This window comes from Micropterus salmoides, unplaced genomic scaffold, assembly GCF_014851395.1.
Source record: "Micropterus salmoides isolate LMB-PRFRI ecotype aquatic unplaced genomic scaffold, ASM1485139v1 Ms_hic_scaffold_8, whole genome shotgun sequence".
Lineage (NCBI taxonomy): Eukaryota > Metazoa > Chordata > Actinopteri > Centrarchiformes > Centrarchidae > Micropterus > Micropterus salmoides.
Genome location: NW_024044570.1, coordinates 22,586,917 through 22,604,193, shown reverse-complemented (window position 1 = coordinate 22,604,193; position 17,277 = coordinate 22,586,917). Strand labels below are relative to the sequence as shown.

General features: G+C 40.9%; 1 protein-coding gene across 1 annotated transcript; it reads left to right on the top strand.

The window, feature by feature from the left end:
• The first annotated feature begins 609 nt into the window (after positions 1–609).
• On the top strand, positions 610–15,890 carry plekhg7 (pleckstrin homology domain containing, family G (with RhoGef domain) member 7). Its single transcript, XM_038706682.1, has 17 exons — positions 610–889; positions 1,454–2,225; positions 3,936–3,958; positions 6,407–6,525; positions 7,251–7,291; positions 7,638–7,739; positions 8,138–8,287; positions 8,483–8,578; positions 9,699–9,797; positions 10,534–10,647; positions 11,032–11,206; positions 12,141–12,256; positions 12,519–12,606; positions 12,702–12,781; positions 14,376–14,529; positions 14,819–14,916; positions 15,600–15,890. Exons 2-17 carry the CDS (start codon positions 1,596–1,598, stop codon positions 15,708–15,710), a joined length of 2,196 nt encoding a protein of 731 aa, XP_038562610.1. The 5' UTR covers positions 610–889; positions 1,454–1,595; the 3' UTR covers positions 15,711–15,890.
• Positions 15,891–17,277: the final 1,387 nt, after the last annotated feature.

Below are 17,277 nucleotides of genomic sequence, written 5' to 3'. Positions count from 1 at the left end.
ACATTAAAATGCAGCTTATCCTTTAATGCATAATAATGTAATATAATACATAGCCTATAATAAATAACACTGTGAAGAGGGCTTAAAATTTATTTTTACTTTTGGCACTTTAAGGTTCATTTTGCTGCTTATAACTGCAGGAATTTTACTTGTAACAGTATGTTTACTCAGACGTATTGCTTATAAGTAAAGGGAGTCCTTCCACCATGGCCTTCTAAGCTGTACAGCCAGGCGTGATGAAAGAAAAAGAAATCATTGCAATTTTTTTTTTTACAAATGATAAAATAATATACAATGTATGATAAGATTAGATATCCAATTGAATGTTAATTGTGAGAAAAGAATAAAAAGCCTATCAAAACGAGGAGGCACATTCTGAACGTCCTTATAATCTAGGGCTATAGCTACACTTCTTTCTATTCCTTTATTTGTTTCCATCTTCTGTGATACCTCTGTGACAAATTTATACTTACACATGTAACTACGTAGGCTATTGTTCCTGGTGTCTATTGAGCTGAGAGAGAGAGAGAGAGAGAGAGAGAGAGAGAGAGAGAAAGAGAAAGAGAGAGAGAGAAAGAGAAAGAGAGAGAGAGACATGTTCCCAGGCAGGCAGTGCAGACGCACTTGTCGTCCGCTCCAGCTATGAGCAGCTCCGCAACATACACCTGTTTCGAAACACCGTCGGGACTTTCTCCCTCTCCATGAGCTCCGTATTGAGCCGGCTCAGTTTGCCTCTGACACCGGCAGCAGGACTCTCCCGGTCACACTTCACTCCACCACCAGTCGTTCAAGTCGTCGCGAGACACCGGTGGATGTAGCCTAAGTAAACCAGACTTATTAATTTTTATGAGTTCCCTTACGAGCACGTGCGTTCTCTGCTTTCACACAGGTGAGTTTCACTACAGATGATTATTGCTGTAAACTTTCGCATACGTTGTTTCTGCTTCTTACTTTTGTCGAGTTAATAGCTCTCGCGGCTATGAATAAACAATGAAATGAAGCCAATATGGTGGAACAGCGGGAATAAAAAGGATAGTTAATAGGTGTAGCCTATGTCGCTTATATAGAGGGCGAGAATTATCAATATCACTGTACAAACAATGGACCAAATGATGGGCCAGGAGAGCTGAAATAAGGTGCAGGGCATCCTTTGATTCTTTGTGTCTCATACCACACTATTTAGACTTACATTGACAACCTATGCAGTTACTGTGCACTGTAATATGTGCTGCAGCATGCGTGTTCCCCTGTTGACTGGTTTACTCCTCTTCACAGAGAGAGAGAGAGAGAAAGAGAGAGATGTGTTGTACTCGTACTTTATCTTTTTAGGCGACTATACTGCCAACTGGCCATTTTGAAATCCCATTTCAGAAGATTAGGAGTTAGTTTTGTGCTCAGCCTGCTTCATTTTGCTTGTGGGTATTGACACGGTTTCTACTTTCTCCCCCCCCAGAAGCTTGGAAGTGAATGCTGTGAACAGTGTTGGAATGTAACAGGATTATCATCTGACCTTAACTAGGTGGAGGCAAAGCAACCAGGCCATTAGATCACACCTTTTCTGATCTTTGCTGACTTACAATGCCTTTGAGGTCATAATGTCTATGATGAACCACGTTATTCTACAGGATAAAGACCAGGACATTGAGAAGAAGCTGGACTGGAGTTACATCGAGTGGGCTGAAAATGAAGTCGTCACCACAGGTGTGGCAAATGCACAGACACAAACAGAATGGGGGCCTTTTGAGCACAAGGAGAGTCAGACCAGCAGCCCGGTCATTATGCACATAGATCTCACACGGACACACTCCAAGCTGAGACATTCGTCCCTGGTGGACACAGACAGCTTGGCAGCACCTTTATTCCAGTTTGACAGGCAGGCCCCTGGGCGCATCTCCACGTCTCCCACCTTAAGGAGGATGAGGAGCACCCGACGTCCTCTGATGGATACCTGGGATCCTGTCAAGATGGGTAGCACTCAGGAGGAGCCATCCTCCGAAATCCCCCTGTCCCCAGGACACAGAGTCAAGTCTTCTCTTGCAGCAAGCCCCCTCTCTGATGGCGAGATCTGTCATGATCATCAGCCAATTTTGTCCTCCAACCGACAGAGAATCAGATCACAAAGATCAAAGACTTTTGACAACGGTATCACTTCCAAGAGACAAGAATGTAGCAGTGCTCATCCTACTCTTATTGAAGATTTTGGATTTCCTGACAGTGAAGTACAGGTAAACTTTAACCAGTCTTCTGTGTAATTTTAAAGCGTGTGTGTGTGTGTGTGTGTGTGTGTGTGTAAATATATATGTACAGTACTGCGCAAAAGTTTCAGGCAGGTGTAGAAAAATGCTGTCAATTAATTAATTGACATTATTTTATTAATTAATCAATTAATAAAATACAGAGTGAGTGAACAGAATACAAATCTAAATCAAATCAATATTTCATGTGACTACCCTTTGCCTTCAGCAGCATAAATTGGTGAGGCTGCGGAAGACAGTTTACTGTCAAAAGTCATACAGCATGGCAAGACTGAGCACAGCAACAAGATATAAGGTAGTTATACTGCATCAGCAAGGTCTGTCCCAGACAGAAATGTTAAGGCAGACAGGGGTTTCCAGATGTGCTGTCTAAGCTCTTTTGAAGAAGCACAAAGAAACAGGCAAAGTTGAGGACCGTAGACACAGTGTTCGACCAAAGAAACTTTCTGCAGAAGATGAAAGACACATTATGCTTACTTCTCTTCACAATCAGAAGATGTCCAGCAGTGGCATCAGCTCAGAACTAGCAGAAAACAGTGTGGCCCTCATGGAAGACTTGCAGCCAAAAAGCCATACCACCAACATGGAAACAAGGACCTAGCGACTCCGCTATGCACGGAAACACAGGAACAGGAGTGCAGAAAAGTGGCAGCAAATGCTCTTGACTGATGAGTAAATATTCAATTAAAATATTTCATTGTAGCAGAAGGACTGGAGGGCGGTACAAGCGTGAGTGTCTTCAGGCAACAGTGAAGCATGGTGGAGGTTCCTTGCAAGTTTGGCACTGCATTTCTGCAAACAGAGTTGGGAATTAATGGTATCTAGTTTTTATATTTATAGATATATATACTGTGGATATATATGTATATAGTTGGGCAGAAAACATTTGATTCCCTAAGCATCTTGCAAACCTCTTCCCACCACGAGTCATTTGCTGTAGTCTGGTGAGGATTTTTACCTAAAGCCTATCATTTAAATGGTTACACATTCCTTCCTTGGAGAAACCTTCTCTCCCTCATTCTGCTTTGCCTCCTGCGGTGGTCACTCACAATGCGAGCTTTTGACAGCAAATGAATCAGCAGTTACATGCACTGACAGCTCTGACCAAACCCAGTGCCTGGAGAGCCCTGGGAAGTGCTCTCCTTGGGCCCCTATTCACCACAGTCAGCAGTCACCCAATAATGGAGGGGTCAGTGAGCGATGGAAAAAGATAATGGGGAGATCTATTCATCAGCTCGTGGTATTCAAGCTCGAGCACATTCTCAATAGAGTCCCAGCATTCTCCACAGATCTCAGAGGCTTTTGAATCCATGTGACCACTTAAAACACTGATTCAAATTTGAACGTCTTTGAAAGTGATATTGTGGTGTCGTTAGCAGTAGGAGGTATTTGCACCCTCTATTTAATGCTGAGTGTACAGTATGACAGTGCTGATATGGCATGAAAATAGTATAGTAATTACAACTTTGGAATCTATTTTCAGCGTGTTCAATTATCAGATTTTGACTTGTTTTGATTTATGCTGTAACTTCAAAACCTATTTCTAATTCTCAAGCAGGTGCTAAAGTGGTTCATCATCTCAGTACAATATGTGTTTTCAGCAAACAGTGATGTGTTAAATGTATAGAGTAGTTACAATTTTTTCATTGACTGACGCAGTATATTTCTCTTTTTTTGCAGGGGAAAGAGCATTACCATGACAGGTAGGTGTACCTTGGACTGTTTTGCATGTTGTCAGTGTAGCCAAATACACAAGGACTTCCCTTTCAAGTTTGTGAGAACATGTTTGCATATCAGGAATGTACTGTAGCAAAACTTTTCCTGGAACTGATAAACTGGACGACAGCGCTCACATTTGTTTTGTTTCGTCCCTCTGACCCGTCTGTAATTTCCATAGTGAACGACTGTCAAATCTAGCGGTGTCAAATCATTCCACTAACAAAAAAATTTGAGCCATATCTTGTCACTTCATCACGAGTGCCATGCCTGTTGTGCTGATGGGACACTCATAAGTGAGAATCATTGGATCTTTGATTTAAGGAGCCCCATTGCGTATTGTCATTCATGTCTTTGTTAATGGAGCATAAACTTGGTGGGTTACGTTTTGAGAGTCCCATGGTTATATATGGGCTAGACAAACACTCATTAAGGCTGTTTTCTCTTACTGTCACCCACACCCCTCCCAATGGGCTGCCGGACTATTCCCCTCACTGGATAATTAGGCAGCTATTGTCCCTGTAATTGCACCCTGGCACTGTGCCTCTTACAGTGACCAGGCCCGGCGAGCTATTGGTTGGGACAGTTTTGTTTTTGGGCATCATTATTTCTGTTGTTGTGTGGGAACAAAACACTCATTTTCACAAGCGTTCTTAGAAAGGCTGACACAGAGAAAGCTTTCTGAACGGTCACAAAGCAACAGGATGTCATTGTGAGGATGCTGTGGAATGAGCTGCAAGGAAGCACTGACCTGGTTTAGAAGAGTTATCGTGCCTCTCTTACTGTCCCATTCACCACGTCTCCTCTACAGTGCTCATGTGCTGCTGCTGACTCTTATCTGTTTTACTGTTGATTCAGAACTGCCTGTCTATACATTGATCTGGTGTTGGGGGGCGGGGGGGTGTATCAGTTTACCAGGAAGAACATGACCCCAGCCAGTGGGAGCAGCGAACAGTTGCTGCTTTCACAGTTTTCTCCTGGAGGAAAAAAACTTACCAGTTCAGTTTTAGGCCACCTTATCCTCTAAGTGTACAGGTTGACTCTGCATCCATGTTGCCTACATGGTTATTTGAGTTAGTCTCGTTTGCTACTTGTGCAACAGTGCAGGCACAACAGAAGAATGCAGCTACTGTATGAGGGGATATTAATGAGCTTTAAGAGGAAGAAAGTCTAAGAAAGACCATTCAGTCTAACAGTGCAGATTTTACATATACCAAACCAGTACCTGCATTGTTCCTCTTGCTTTTACTTCTGCTCCAGTTTATTGTATTGTCATAAATGGGGTCATTAGCCCTGTTCTGTAGGCTAGGCTTCCTTATGATCACGTCCTTATAACCTTTATCAGATTAAAAAGCGTGTTGATCTACCACAATGTAATGAGGATATGTTTAGCATCATCATCTACCAATGGTGTGAAATAGATTCTATAACGATGTTATGTTATTATTTATCCTTTATCAGTTATTGTTTTATCTATTTCTGAACTCTAAACAGTTCTTTTTAAAAACCCACACGAGCCAGAAAAATCTAGGATTGAAACCACAGCATGGTGTGGTGCTGAAAGTGAACCTTACCTTTTGCCAAAACCTACCTGTCCTTTTGGTGTCCTGCTTGTGTCTGCTGACTGCAGTCATGTTAAATGTCAAGAAGCCTCATGGTAGCATTGCCACTGTTTGGATTGTGATTGTTCAAGTCACCGATCAAGTTTTACTATGTTGAGAATCTGTTATTTTTGTAACAAAGGAAAACATTCATGTGGCCATGCCCTTTCAAGAAATTTAGTAGACTATACATGTTTAAGATCACCCACACCTCCATGACATAATTGAAATACATTCAGTAGGGTCTTTGGCTTATAATTTCAACACACAAAAGTCCATTTTTACTTTCAGCAGTAATCCCTGAAGTACAACAGCAGAGGATAAGTCAAAACACTTGAGAACAGTGGCTGTTTGAGCTTTGCCTGAGGCTAAAAGGCAGGCCTGTGTTTTTCCAGCCACAGCCATGCCTCGGTTACTAACTATGAAAAGGAGACCAAGAGGATTATAACTGGCACACACTGACAGCTCGTCTCCTTCCACACAAATAGGGTGATCCATTAACCAGCAGATTTCCATGCATAAGCCAGACATATAACACTTATCCTTTATAATTTCTGCTACTCATGTTAATCGCCAATTTGCTGCAGAGTGCAGATGGTATTTCAGTGGTATTTCAAACATCTAAAAGGACAAAAGGAATTCTGTTATTTCCTGTGGCTTGCACTCTGTATTACATTTTTCAATAGAATAATACTGGTTCTTGTCACAGTGAATCTCAGATGTCCAATGAGGATGCTTTGAATATGTCAATCATTACAACCAGTTTTAACCTTAGCATGTTTGGCAGCCATCAAAACCCGTCTGAAGTTTCTCACCTGTTAATTGTTCCCTCAGGCTTCAGGAAAGGAGACGAAGCTCCGTGGTGGTCAGTTTGCCCGGATTGGATGTTTCACCAGGAGACCTTTTTGTATCCAATGGAGCAGCTGACATATTAAATGATTCAAACTTCTCTGGTAAATTTTTATGGTATTGTTTCTTACTTTGCGAACCAAGTGGCTCATGTACCCGTGTCAGTCCCAACAGTGTGCTGGTGGTCCACCCGCTGTTTTAAGTGATGCTTCCACATGAACCAATTGACATATATTGCTATTAGTCAACACAATTAAATAGCCCCTGGTAAGTTGGCAGTCTTGTCTCTTTGCGCAGCGAGCAGCTGCGCACTCACCCCTTGGATCGGGTTGTGGGTGGCCTGGTTGCGTGACAGATAGGATGAAATTGTTTTCAGTGTGCAGATTGCATGTGTACATTGTGTTTCATAGATGATCTCAACTTGGGTGGCGTCAGACAAACATACAAAACTTGGGTCTGTGTATGACGATTATTCATAATAAAGTTTGAGGGCCATGCAAATTATGGGAGTGCGCCGGGAGATGGCCATAAAATATGGGAGAAACCTTGAATGCAAATGAAATTATTCACATCAAAATGATCATTGCATAACAAATCCAGTAAGCACATACAGTACAGTATTTGTGTGCTAATTTGTATGTAATTTAAACTCATTTTTGCAAAAGTAACTGAACCATTTACACTTGCCATTAAGTGTCCCAAGTCCACCACAGTTTTTATCCTGACACACTGTTTTGTTTGTTTGATTCTAATCCCATCTATTGCACAGCACACATTCCTGCTTGTTCTTTTGTTAATAATCAGTATCTTATGTTTATGATTCTTACAGATACTAAGAAGTCAAAGTGGCCTTTTTCAAGGCGTAGTACGGTAGGTGTGTTGTTTTTTAGTTATTGTTGTGTGTGGCTGATGCTGGGCCAATGGTGGTGGTGCTTGTGGTTGGTTTTTGGTGTGCTTTGTTTAGCAGTTGGTTTGGACATTGTTCTCTGACCCACTTCTCAAAGCAGATTAATGTGGTTCTTCTTATCCCTTTTGGCCCACAGTTTTTGTAATTGGTCAAGACATGAAATGCAGAACTTGAGTTTAATTTTGGAGGGACATTTGAACAAAATAACAAATCCACAAACATATTCTTTTCCCTTGATCAACAAACATCCATAACTGAAAGTCCTTTTTCAAAATCTGCCTAATATAACTGTTGTCCTTCACCTTTCAGACAAAAGGGAAGTCACAGACAGGCACAGCGTCAGATATTGAAAAGTGTCTCTCAACATCACAGATTCAAGACTGGAGAAACTCTGACCTTCAGAGGTATAAGGTGAGAAGTAAAGACTGTCAGCAGCAAAAGCCCCTAAGCATCCAGGCTGTTTGTTATGTAAACCATCATGTTGGTTCTGACTGTGCAGTGACTTCTAATCCAAGCTGTCAGACTTTGAACAACTAAGATCCAGATTTCCAAATCAAATAGATCTAAGTGTTTAACAAGTGACTCACAAATAACAGGACGCCAGTTAAAGGGAAGCTTCTGCCATGTTTAAATAACAAATGAGCAAGAACCAGGATTTCAAGGCATTTTTTTCTGACCATCTAGATCAATCCTACACATGTATATAAACTTGATGGTGGTTGTAGATAAATGTCTCAATTATCTGTATTTTAAGAAAGACTTTAACATTTCTAGTTCATTAATTTGTTTTTCTGCATGTCTATGTGCAGGACTACTCTCTGGCAGAGTTCCTGCAGGACCAGTCTTCCCAGGTGAGTGCCGCCTCTGACCCTCAGGGCTTCAAAAGACAGGAGGCCATCTGGGAACTCTTCACCAGCGAGTGTGTTTACTTCCTGGATCAGATCATGGTTCTCAAAGAGGTACAAAGCCTCATAATGCACACGCACATGTAAATACACACACACACAGGACCACAAATAGACCAAACCCACACGAAACCCAACACCTGCTTAAAAGTCTCTTCGGGTTTTCCATTCTTTAGAGCAGTGGATTAGAAATTTAATGCTAGCACAACAGATAGCCAATTCTCTTTCTGTCTTCTTTGTTGCTTTCAGGTGTTTTTGGCTACACTCACAAACCTGCATATGAGGAACTGCCTGACTGATGTCGACTATTGGAGGCTGTTTGCTAACCTCAATGAGCTTTGCCTGGTGAGACGTAATGCAAATAAGTAGTGTGAGGCCTGCTATTTTTAAGTGTATTATGTAAATATTTACAAAAGCATCGAAATGTGAAAAATTACAGATGATGATGAATGATTTATTTATTACACCTTCATTTAACGAGATGATTAAACATCTCTTTTTGAAGAGCCCTGGGATCAGTAGCAATGAGTAGCAAAATCTGAATTAAACAGAGAAATCATGGAGACCATTTTTAATGTTATCATATAAAATATTTAATCCTAGAAACAACATAAACAGCATAAAACCATAAAAATAAAATCAATTACTTAATTTATGACATACATAGCGTTCTTATTGTTGGTATCCACACTGAGGTGATGAGGAGAGTTTCTATTGAATTTTTTAATTCACTCATAGGGAAGTCTTTTGGTGAATGATGCATCTTGCAACAGCATTCTCACAGTTAACCTACAGTTACTTGTGAAAACAAAGGGACCGGGGACATCAAAGGACTGCATCGTTCATAGGGAATAATATTTTTATATTGGTCATTTTACGGTAGCGCAGTGGTCAGCACTGTTGCCTCACAGCAAAAAGGTTGTGGGTTCAAGCCCCAGTTTCCCCGGCCTTTTTTGTGGAGTTTGCATGTTCTCCCTATGTCTGTGTGGGTTCTCTCTGGGTTAACTGAGTATTCCTCCCACCATCCAAAGACATGCAGGCTAGGTTAATTGGTGTCTCTAAAATTGTCCTCAGGTGTGGATGTGAGTGGTTGTTTGTCTGTGTGTGGCCCTGCGATGGACTGGCGACCTGTCCAGGGTGTACCCCGCCTTTCGCCTAATGTCAGCTGGGATTGGCTCCAGCCCCCCCGCGACCCTGTACGCAAGATAAGCGGTTGACGATGGATGGATGGTCATTTTAGGCATTGTTTTATTAGGAGTATTATACTTTGTGATAAAGTCACAATGTCCTGTAAATCAAGTAATTAAGACGAAACATTAATACCATATCTAATTTCATACAGCACTTAACGTTAAGATGATTCTGCTCTTTCATCAAATTCTTTCTATTGTTAGCAAACTGAAAGTGACTTGAGGTGTGAGACTGCTGTGCGCTGACACTTGACACTGAGTGTTTTCTGCTGCAGGTGAGCTTTGGTTTCCTGAACAACCTCCTCCGCGTCATCAAGGACACATTGGAGATTACTGAGGGTGGCGGGCCCACCCTGCTGGAGCTGCTGCGCAAGGCAAGTGGACACACACTAAAACATTGACTCTCACTGCAGTCTACACTCAGTTATTCATTCACTTGTAAAACTCCACTGATAAGACGTTCATAGGTGTTTCACACTTGAAGACAAAACTTTCTAAATGTATGCTGGATATGTGTGCCCATTAAACACATTAAATATCACCAATTATTACTATTATATACAGTACAGTGGTTGTGACTTGTATTGTCACTAATAGTTCGTTAGTTTTAAATAAGTTTTTCATAGTCATAGTTTATAGTTTCATAGTTTACATTATATGTTTTTACCATCATCTGTTGCCAGTCTGTTCTCAGTCTCATCTCCCACCACAGGAGCCTCTCCAGAATAAAATATTAATAAGAAGAAATCATATTCATGACTGTGACTGGATCAGGTTGCTTCGAAGAGCTCACACGTCCTCTGACTCACTGTGAAAAAACAAAACTACAACAATCCTAGTTTAATATGTTGTTCTTTGATAAATCATTTGGAGCGTCAAAACCTATTCATCATACTGTTAAATGATGCATCACAAGAGCACCAAAGAGGAAATAATTCACCTCACAGTACCTGGAGAATATCTTTGACGCACAGGTTCAGTTTTTTTGTGCTTGTAGAAAGACTGGCACCTTATTGCCTTTTTTATGATCTGTTTATCTACAGCTTAATTGCTGATGTGACCCAGCAGTCTGCATCCTGATGTTTGTATAACACTCCTATCTGTTGCCAGGCTTACCAGGAGAGCATATGTCACTGCCTGCAGAAGTACTGCCTCAACTACTCCACAGCTCTGCTTTATCTGGACAGCCTGAAGCTCAGAGAGGACTTTGGATCTTACGTGAAGGTGCGGGAGGGAACTCACCCTTTGAGTTAAGGCAGTGGCAAGGACTCCATGTACCTTGACAAATGCGATACACACGGCATCATTGCTGCTTAAATGGCAAACAACCAGTTTGGTGTCACCGAGGCCTGCCAAAGAGAGGATGAAAGGAATGTGGCCATCTGTCCCTTGTGTAACATTCCCTGTCATCACGCTTATGTATTTGTTAGGGCTCTCATTGTGTTTAGGCCTTCAATCTCATTTGTCTTCACACACTTTTCAAAACCCATCCCCCTACATTACCCTTCTGGGCTAACAAACACAGTGATGTGCTGGCTCACCCCTCTGACCTCCTTCTTTTTCCACCTCTCACCCTGTCCTCCCTCTTTCTCCCCTCTTTCTCCCCAGTGGTGTGAGAGGAACGAACAGTGCCGAAGGCTGCAACTGCGTGACCTGTTGGTGGCGCCGTTGCAGAGGCTAACTCGATACCCGTTGTTGTTGCGGAATATTGCGAAGAGAAGCCAGACGGAGGACGAGACCAGAGGCCTGCAGGTTATAATTGAGCAAGTGGACACATCTATATGTGAGCAGCATACACCACACTGACTTACTTCCCTTTTTTTAAGCATGCATCACTATAAAATATGCTCTTATTTACACAAAACAGTGATGTTCTTCCCCACTTTGTACTGTTGTGGGGTTAGTTATATCACTTGTAGCTGAACTTTCCTCTGAGCTTCACGTGTCAGACATCTCAGCGATGTCATTAAGCTGATAATGAGTCGGGTGTTTGTCAGCAGGTGGTTTACAATATACCAGTATTGAGATACAAGAATCATGTTTAACAGATGTAAATTACGTTACTTTCGTCAACACAAACGCATACAGTTTGTCTTTCAGAGCATAAAGGGTACATGCCTTTGGATGGCAGCCAGGGGCCCTGGCCGTTTGTTCTTCACAGCATGCCTCTGCCTGCAGACCTGTTGTGGCGGTTTACTCTGTAACTAGATGGACAGGCCGTGGGAACTCTGCTGCAGCACTGCACCTCAATGTCATTTTGTTGTACTGAATAAATAACCTTAAAAATTAAAATGGCATGGGCTCAAACATATATAATTACACAATAAACCATTAAAAAGGTGTGGCAGGGCTGCACAGGTGATGAGGAGTGTTGCAAACACGTCTATTGTAAGATGTGTCGGGCAATGTCCTCTGGGTGTGGAAGGATAGTCACTTTAAAAGTTTACTGTAATCTATCACGATATGGTAACGCCTGTGTTTGGCAGGCAACCATCACTACACAGGAAAACACAACAAGATAACAACGTAGTGCTCTATTATCCATGTTGTCACGCTGTAAGGAACAATTTTATCTGTCATTTAGAATAAAAGGCGTAATTTATGTGAGTATAGTACATTCTTAAAAGTCAAGAAATCAACCATTTGAAAGGTTTCAGAGTCAGTGGTTTTTGTCTGTCTTTGTCCGTCTTGATTGAAATGATGCTCTCTGTTTCCAGGTGATTTAGAGGGAAAGGTCAAATGGCTGGATAACTACCAGAAAGTGAAACAGTTGAGAGATGCCCTGGTGTGGCTGCCTGTGTGGGAGAGAGACAAGCGTGCCTTCGTCCCTGAGGTCTGTCTGGTTAAGAGCTTTGTTGACAGAGCAAAGCATAAAAGTCGCAGATATGCACAAGCACTTTATCTTCTAATACCTTTTGTGTGCATATAAGATGATCCAATCGTTTATCTGGATGCGAAATCACATCTCATGAAAAGCAAGAGAATTTTACAGCACAGTGTGTCATTAGCTGTTACTTTGGTATCAGAAAATTAGATCAGCGTATGTGTCAAAAGGTGAAAATGTTTTCTTATCGGCTTATCCGCTTCTCTTTCAGAATCTGAAACATCTCTTAAAGGCTGTCACTCTGGAGAATCTTATTTCCCACAGAAGTCTGCTGCATGAAGGGAAACTTGTGCTCATAGGTGTGTACAGCTGGCATAATGCCAACACCTTTTGCGTGCTTTGTGCTTCGATTTGAGCAAAATCTTAACACCATCTTTCTGTGGTTCATTACCAGAGAACACAAAGCTGATAGATGTTTATCTGTTCCTGTTTGACGAATTCCTGCTGATCACCAAGATCAAGAGAAACAAGAAGGTACGTCACTCTGTCCAGAAAGCAGGTTTAGTGAAAACAATGAGTTAGTTAACCCTGAGATGAGCAAAACTGGGTTTTCAGTTCCAGGAACATAATGAAAACGTTTTTTATGTTTTTGTCTCCCCCTGTATTGCTAATTTTCATTGCTTTTGTCATTGTTGTGTTTTGTCTAATTTTATTGCTACTGCGGTAAAACTAATTGCCCCTCAGGGACAAGTAAAGGTCTTGAATTGTATTGAATTTAATTGAAAGAGAAGTAACTTAAACTTAAATGTACCACGTTACCACATGAACTTAGACTTGCATGGCTTAATCTGACACAAGCATATGTTACTGGCAGGATCAAACTGCTCGCTGGAATGTTTTCTTCAACAAACCCTGTTTGTCTCTGTTTCCTCCCTCTGACAGAGCCAGACACACAGTTTGATTTCTTCATTGATTCAGTCCGTATGAAAGTGCATCAGTTAGTGAAGATTTCCTGTATATCATAATCTAAATCCTGGTTGGATATTACTTTCTTACTCAGGACTATCTAAAGTTACCACTTTTATGTGCTGTCAATTGTTTAAACAGCGGTTTTTGCCATCTCATTTAAATATTTCACAGCATGACAGCTCAGAATAAAACTACATGGCAACATTGACTCTGCACACAATACAGCTGCCAGTTTTCAGAGCAGTCCCAGTAAAATGTTTGGTGTACATAATGTGTAATCTCAGTTTAAATTGAATAATCGAGATATGTAGGATCAGTGAATAACCATCTCTATCACTAATGATGTGATTGGTCGCACTGATGGAACATAATTCCTTTAATATTGGGCATTATATGTTATATTATATGTATTATATTTGTGAGCAGGATTGTGGTGCAGCTGCAAAATGTAGTTTGAAAGTGAGTTGTTTTTTAAATAGGCTGCGTATAGTCTGACCATGTTTTAACAGCATTTCAGTATTTCCTACATTTGTTGAAGTAAAGCAGCTGAAATAAAGCCAATGAATGCTGTTGAGCCGAGATCCAAATAGATATCTCAAATTTAAAATCGGCTGTATTTTAACCTCAGCGCATTTTCAAGTGAACAAGTCAACACATTACTACTGGAGCAGATTGTGAGCTTACAGTCAAGTCTTTATGTCTTTGATCTATATATTTTTCATTTTCAGTTGCTGTGTTTTGTCCCCGTCAGATTAAAGCTGAACAAATAGATTTAAAATGTAACACACAGCCAGATTGCACCACTTTATCATCTTTATCGTCTGTTTAATGATGAATTAATGGACAACACTGAATAAAACTTTGTCTTAACTTACTGACACTTTCCCCACTCTGAATCAGATGCTTTCTTTAAAGATAAATGTGCACAGCCTGCATTTTATCTACCTGTTGCCAGAGCCTGTGTGACTCTGATCAGCTGCTCTGGAACTGAAAACTGAGTTTTCTCAGGGTTCATCAACTCAGGGTTAGAGTCAGAGTTTGTTAAACCTGCTTTCGCGAATGGACCCCTGGACCACAGTAGATATTCAGTATTAGGCTGTTGTAACACTGTAGAGAAGCTTCATAGCCTGTTCATGCTGTGTCCTGTCTTCCTGTGTAGCGGTCCATCGGTCCAGAGCAGAATCCTCTGAGGCTGCCACAGAACCTGGAGCTGGATCAGCTGCTGAAGGAGGGATGCACCTTCACAGTCCTGGACCAGCCCATCTCTCTGGACCGACTCCAGCTCAAGAACATCGATCAGCTCAATGCCTCAAGTAATAACAGTAATTTAGACCTTCTTTCTTGTTGAGTTCATTGGGTTTCAAGCACTAAACATATCCCACATTAAGGACACATTGCAGGCTGCTTATTCACTGTCACATGTAGTAATGATTTACGATTTATTATAATGATTCGATTATTTATCTAATATCAGTGAGTGGATATGTTCAGAGCGCACAGCAGAATCAAATGGTCGTGCTGGGTCTTGATAAACTTCTCTGTATATCAGCATTGTGTGTTACAGTTGATGGAAGTTAATGGAATTTTGTGCTTCTCTTGCAGCATCTGGGCTGCCTCACTCTTTCATAATCATGCACCAAAACCGCTACCAGCAATGTATCGGTGCATTCATCCTGCAAGCCGCGTCTGAATCTGCCAAGGTAGATTCACTTCCACTATGAATTTCTCAGAAGTTTCAAAAGGCATGCAGTCTTCTATAAGCTAGCAGAGCACAGATTACACTGTCCCTTAAAATAACATGCAAATACCATACAGATGTGCAACGTCATGTGTGAATTTGTTAATTACATCCAAGCATTTCTGCTGTCTGTGTAGGATCAACAAAATATGTCACTGGTATCACAAAAATAATGTTTTGCTCAAGGCAATTTTGTATAAGGGTTTAGAGGATTTCCAAATAAACTTCATCACTTAATTTAGATTTACCACATATTCTTGCAGTTACAGTGTTCATGTGTTTTCTTCTGCAAGTTAGTCTTAAACTTTATAAATTGTCATGCAGTTAGGAACTCATATTAGTTCAAAGATTTGTGCACACTACAATATAATTTACATTAATTTCTACTTGAGTGAATCTTATGTAACTGTGTCCTTTCTATAAATGAAAGGAAAATATTTATGTCAGTGGTCAGTAATGATCTTACATGTGTGGGGCCATATTGTAAGCTCTAGCACAGAACTAGTGATTGCTCATATCAATCCACTTTAAAAAATGAAGACATATGCAAACATGTAAATCATTATCATCTTGAGCTGCTAAGTGCTGGAGTGTAAACTTGGTGAGACTTCACTTTCTGAACAACTTTGTGTGTGACTTTTCCAGAGAGTGTGGATGTCAAAGATAGAGGGCGCTGTAACGGCGCTGCTGAAGCTGGACTCTCAGCAGCCTCGACTCAAGAGCTCCGCCCTGTGGCTGGAGTCTTCACAGATATGACCCAGCAACCAACACTAGAAGCCATCAGAAATGAGTCTACTGTCAATGTGCACTTCACTCTCCTCCTGACGTCTTGTAAATGACTGTACTAGCACTAGGATAATTTTGTAAACTAAATGTTTGCCTTTTAAAGTCAGCTGCTGCCGTTGTGTACAATAAATATCGGATTATGTAGTAAAAGTTGGTTTGAGTGTCTTGTATAATGTATACATTCATTCCACACAGACTGATATATTCCAAGTGTTCATTCCTTTTAATGTTGATGATTATAACTGACAACTAATGAAAACCCCAAAAGAAGAAGAAGAAATCAAATCAATCAAAATCGATATCTCAGAAAATTTGAATATTGTGAAAAGGTTCAATATTGAAGACACCTGGTGCCACACTCTAATCAGCTAATTGGCTCAAAACACCTGCAAAGGCCTTTAAATGGTCTCTCAGTCTCAGTCTAGTTCTGTAGGCTACACAATCATGGGGAAGACTGCTGACTTGACAGCTGTCCAAAAGACGACCATTGACACCTTGCACAAGGAGGGCAAGACACAAAAGGTCATTGCTAAAGAGGCTGGCTGTTCACAGAGCTCTGTGTCCAAGCACATTAATAGAGAGGCGAAGGGAAGGAAAAGATGTGGTAGAAATAAAACAATAGGAATAACCGCACTGTGGAGAGGATTGTGAAACAAAACCCATTCAAAAATGTGATGGTTTGGGGTGCCATGACATCCGCTGGTGTTGGTCCACTGTGTTTTCTGAGGTCCAAGGTCAACACAGCCGTCTACCAGGAAGTTTTAGAGCACTTCATGCTTCCGACCAATTTTATTGAGATGCAGATTTTTTTTCCCCAACAGGACTTGGCACCTGCACACAGTGCCAAAGCTACCAGTACCTGGTTTAAGGACCATGGTATCCCTGTTCTGAATTGGCCAGCAAACTTGCCTGACCTTAACCCTATAGAAAATCTATGGGGTATTGTGAAGAGGAAGATGCGATACGCCAGACCCAAAAATGCAGAAGAGCTGAAGGCCACTATCAGAGCAACCTGGGCTCTCATAACACCTGAGCAGTGCCACAGACTGATCGACTCCATGTCATTCAGGCAAAAGGAGCCCCAACTAAGTATTGAGTTCTGTACATGCTCATACTTTTCATGTTCATACTTTTCAGTTGGCCAACAATTCAAAAAATCCTTTTTTTGTATTGGTCTTAAGTAATATTCTAATTTTCGAAGACACTGAATTTAGGATTTTCAGTAGTTGTCAGTTTTAATCATCACAATTAAATGAAATAAACATTTGAAATATCAGTCTGTGTGTAATGAATGAATATAATATCCAAGTTTCACTTTTTCAATGGAATTACTGAAATAAATCAACTTTTTGATGATATTCTAATTATATGACCAGCACCTGTACTTTCTCCATGCAGTTCTCACAGTGACATTTAAGAACTTGACAAAACAGTTTCACCTCAAGTTCCAGAAGTTCTTGAGCTTTTGATCATATCACATGGTCTTGGAGGTGTGAGTCTCAATTTTTTAAACCAACAAGTGCTTTAAAGTGAAACA

Bases quoted from the DNA above. Each gene is read 5' to 3' on its own strand.
- plekhg7 (XM_038706682.1), top strand. From the start codon at position 1,596: ATGTCTATGATGAACCACGTTATTCTACAGGATAAAGACCAGGACATT. The intron at 8,288-8,482 runs GTACAAAGCCTC...TGTTGCTTTCAG, and splicing joins AGATCATGGTTCTCAAAGAG to GTGTTTTTGGCTACACTCAC. The intron at 8,579-9,698 runs GTGAGACGTAAT...TTTCTGCTGCAG, and splicing joins ACCTCAATGAGCTTTGCCTG to GTGAGCTTTGGTTTCCTGAA.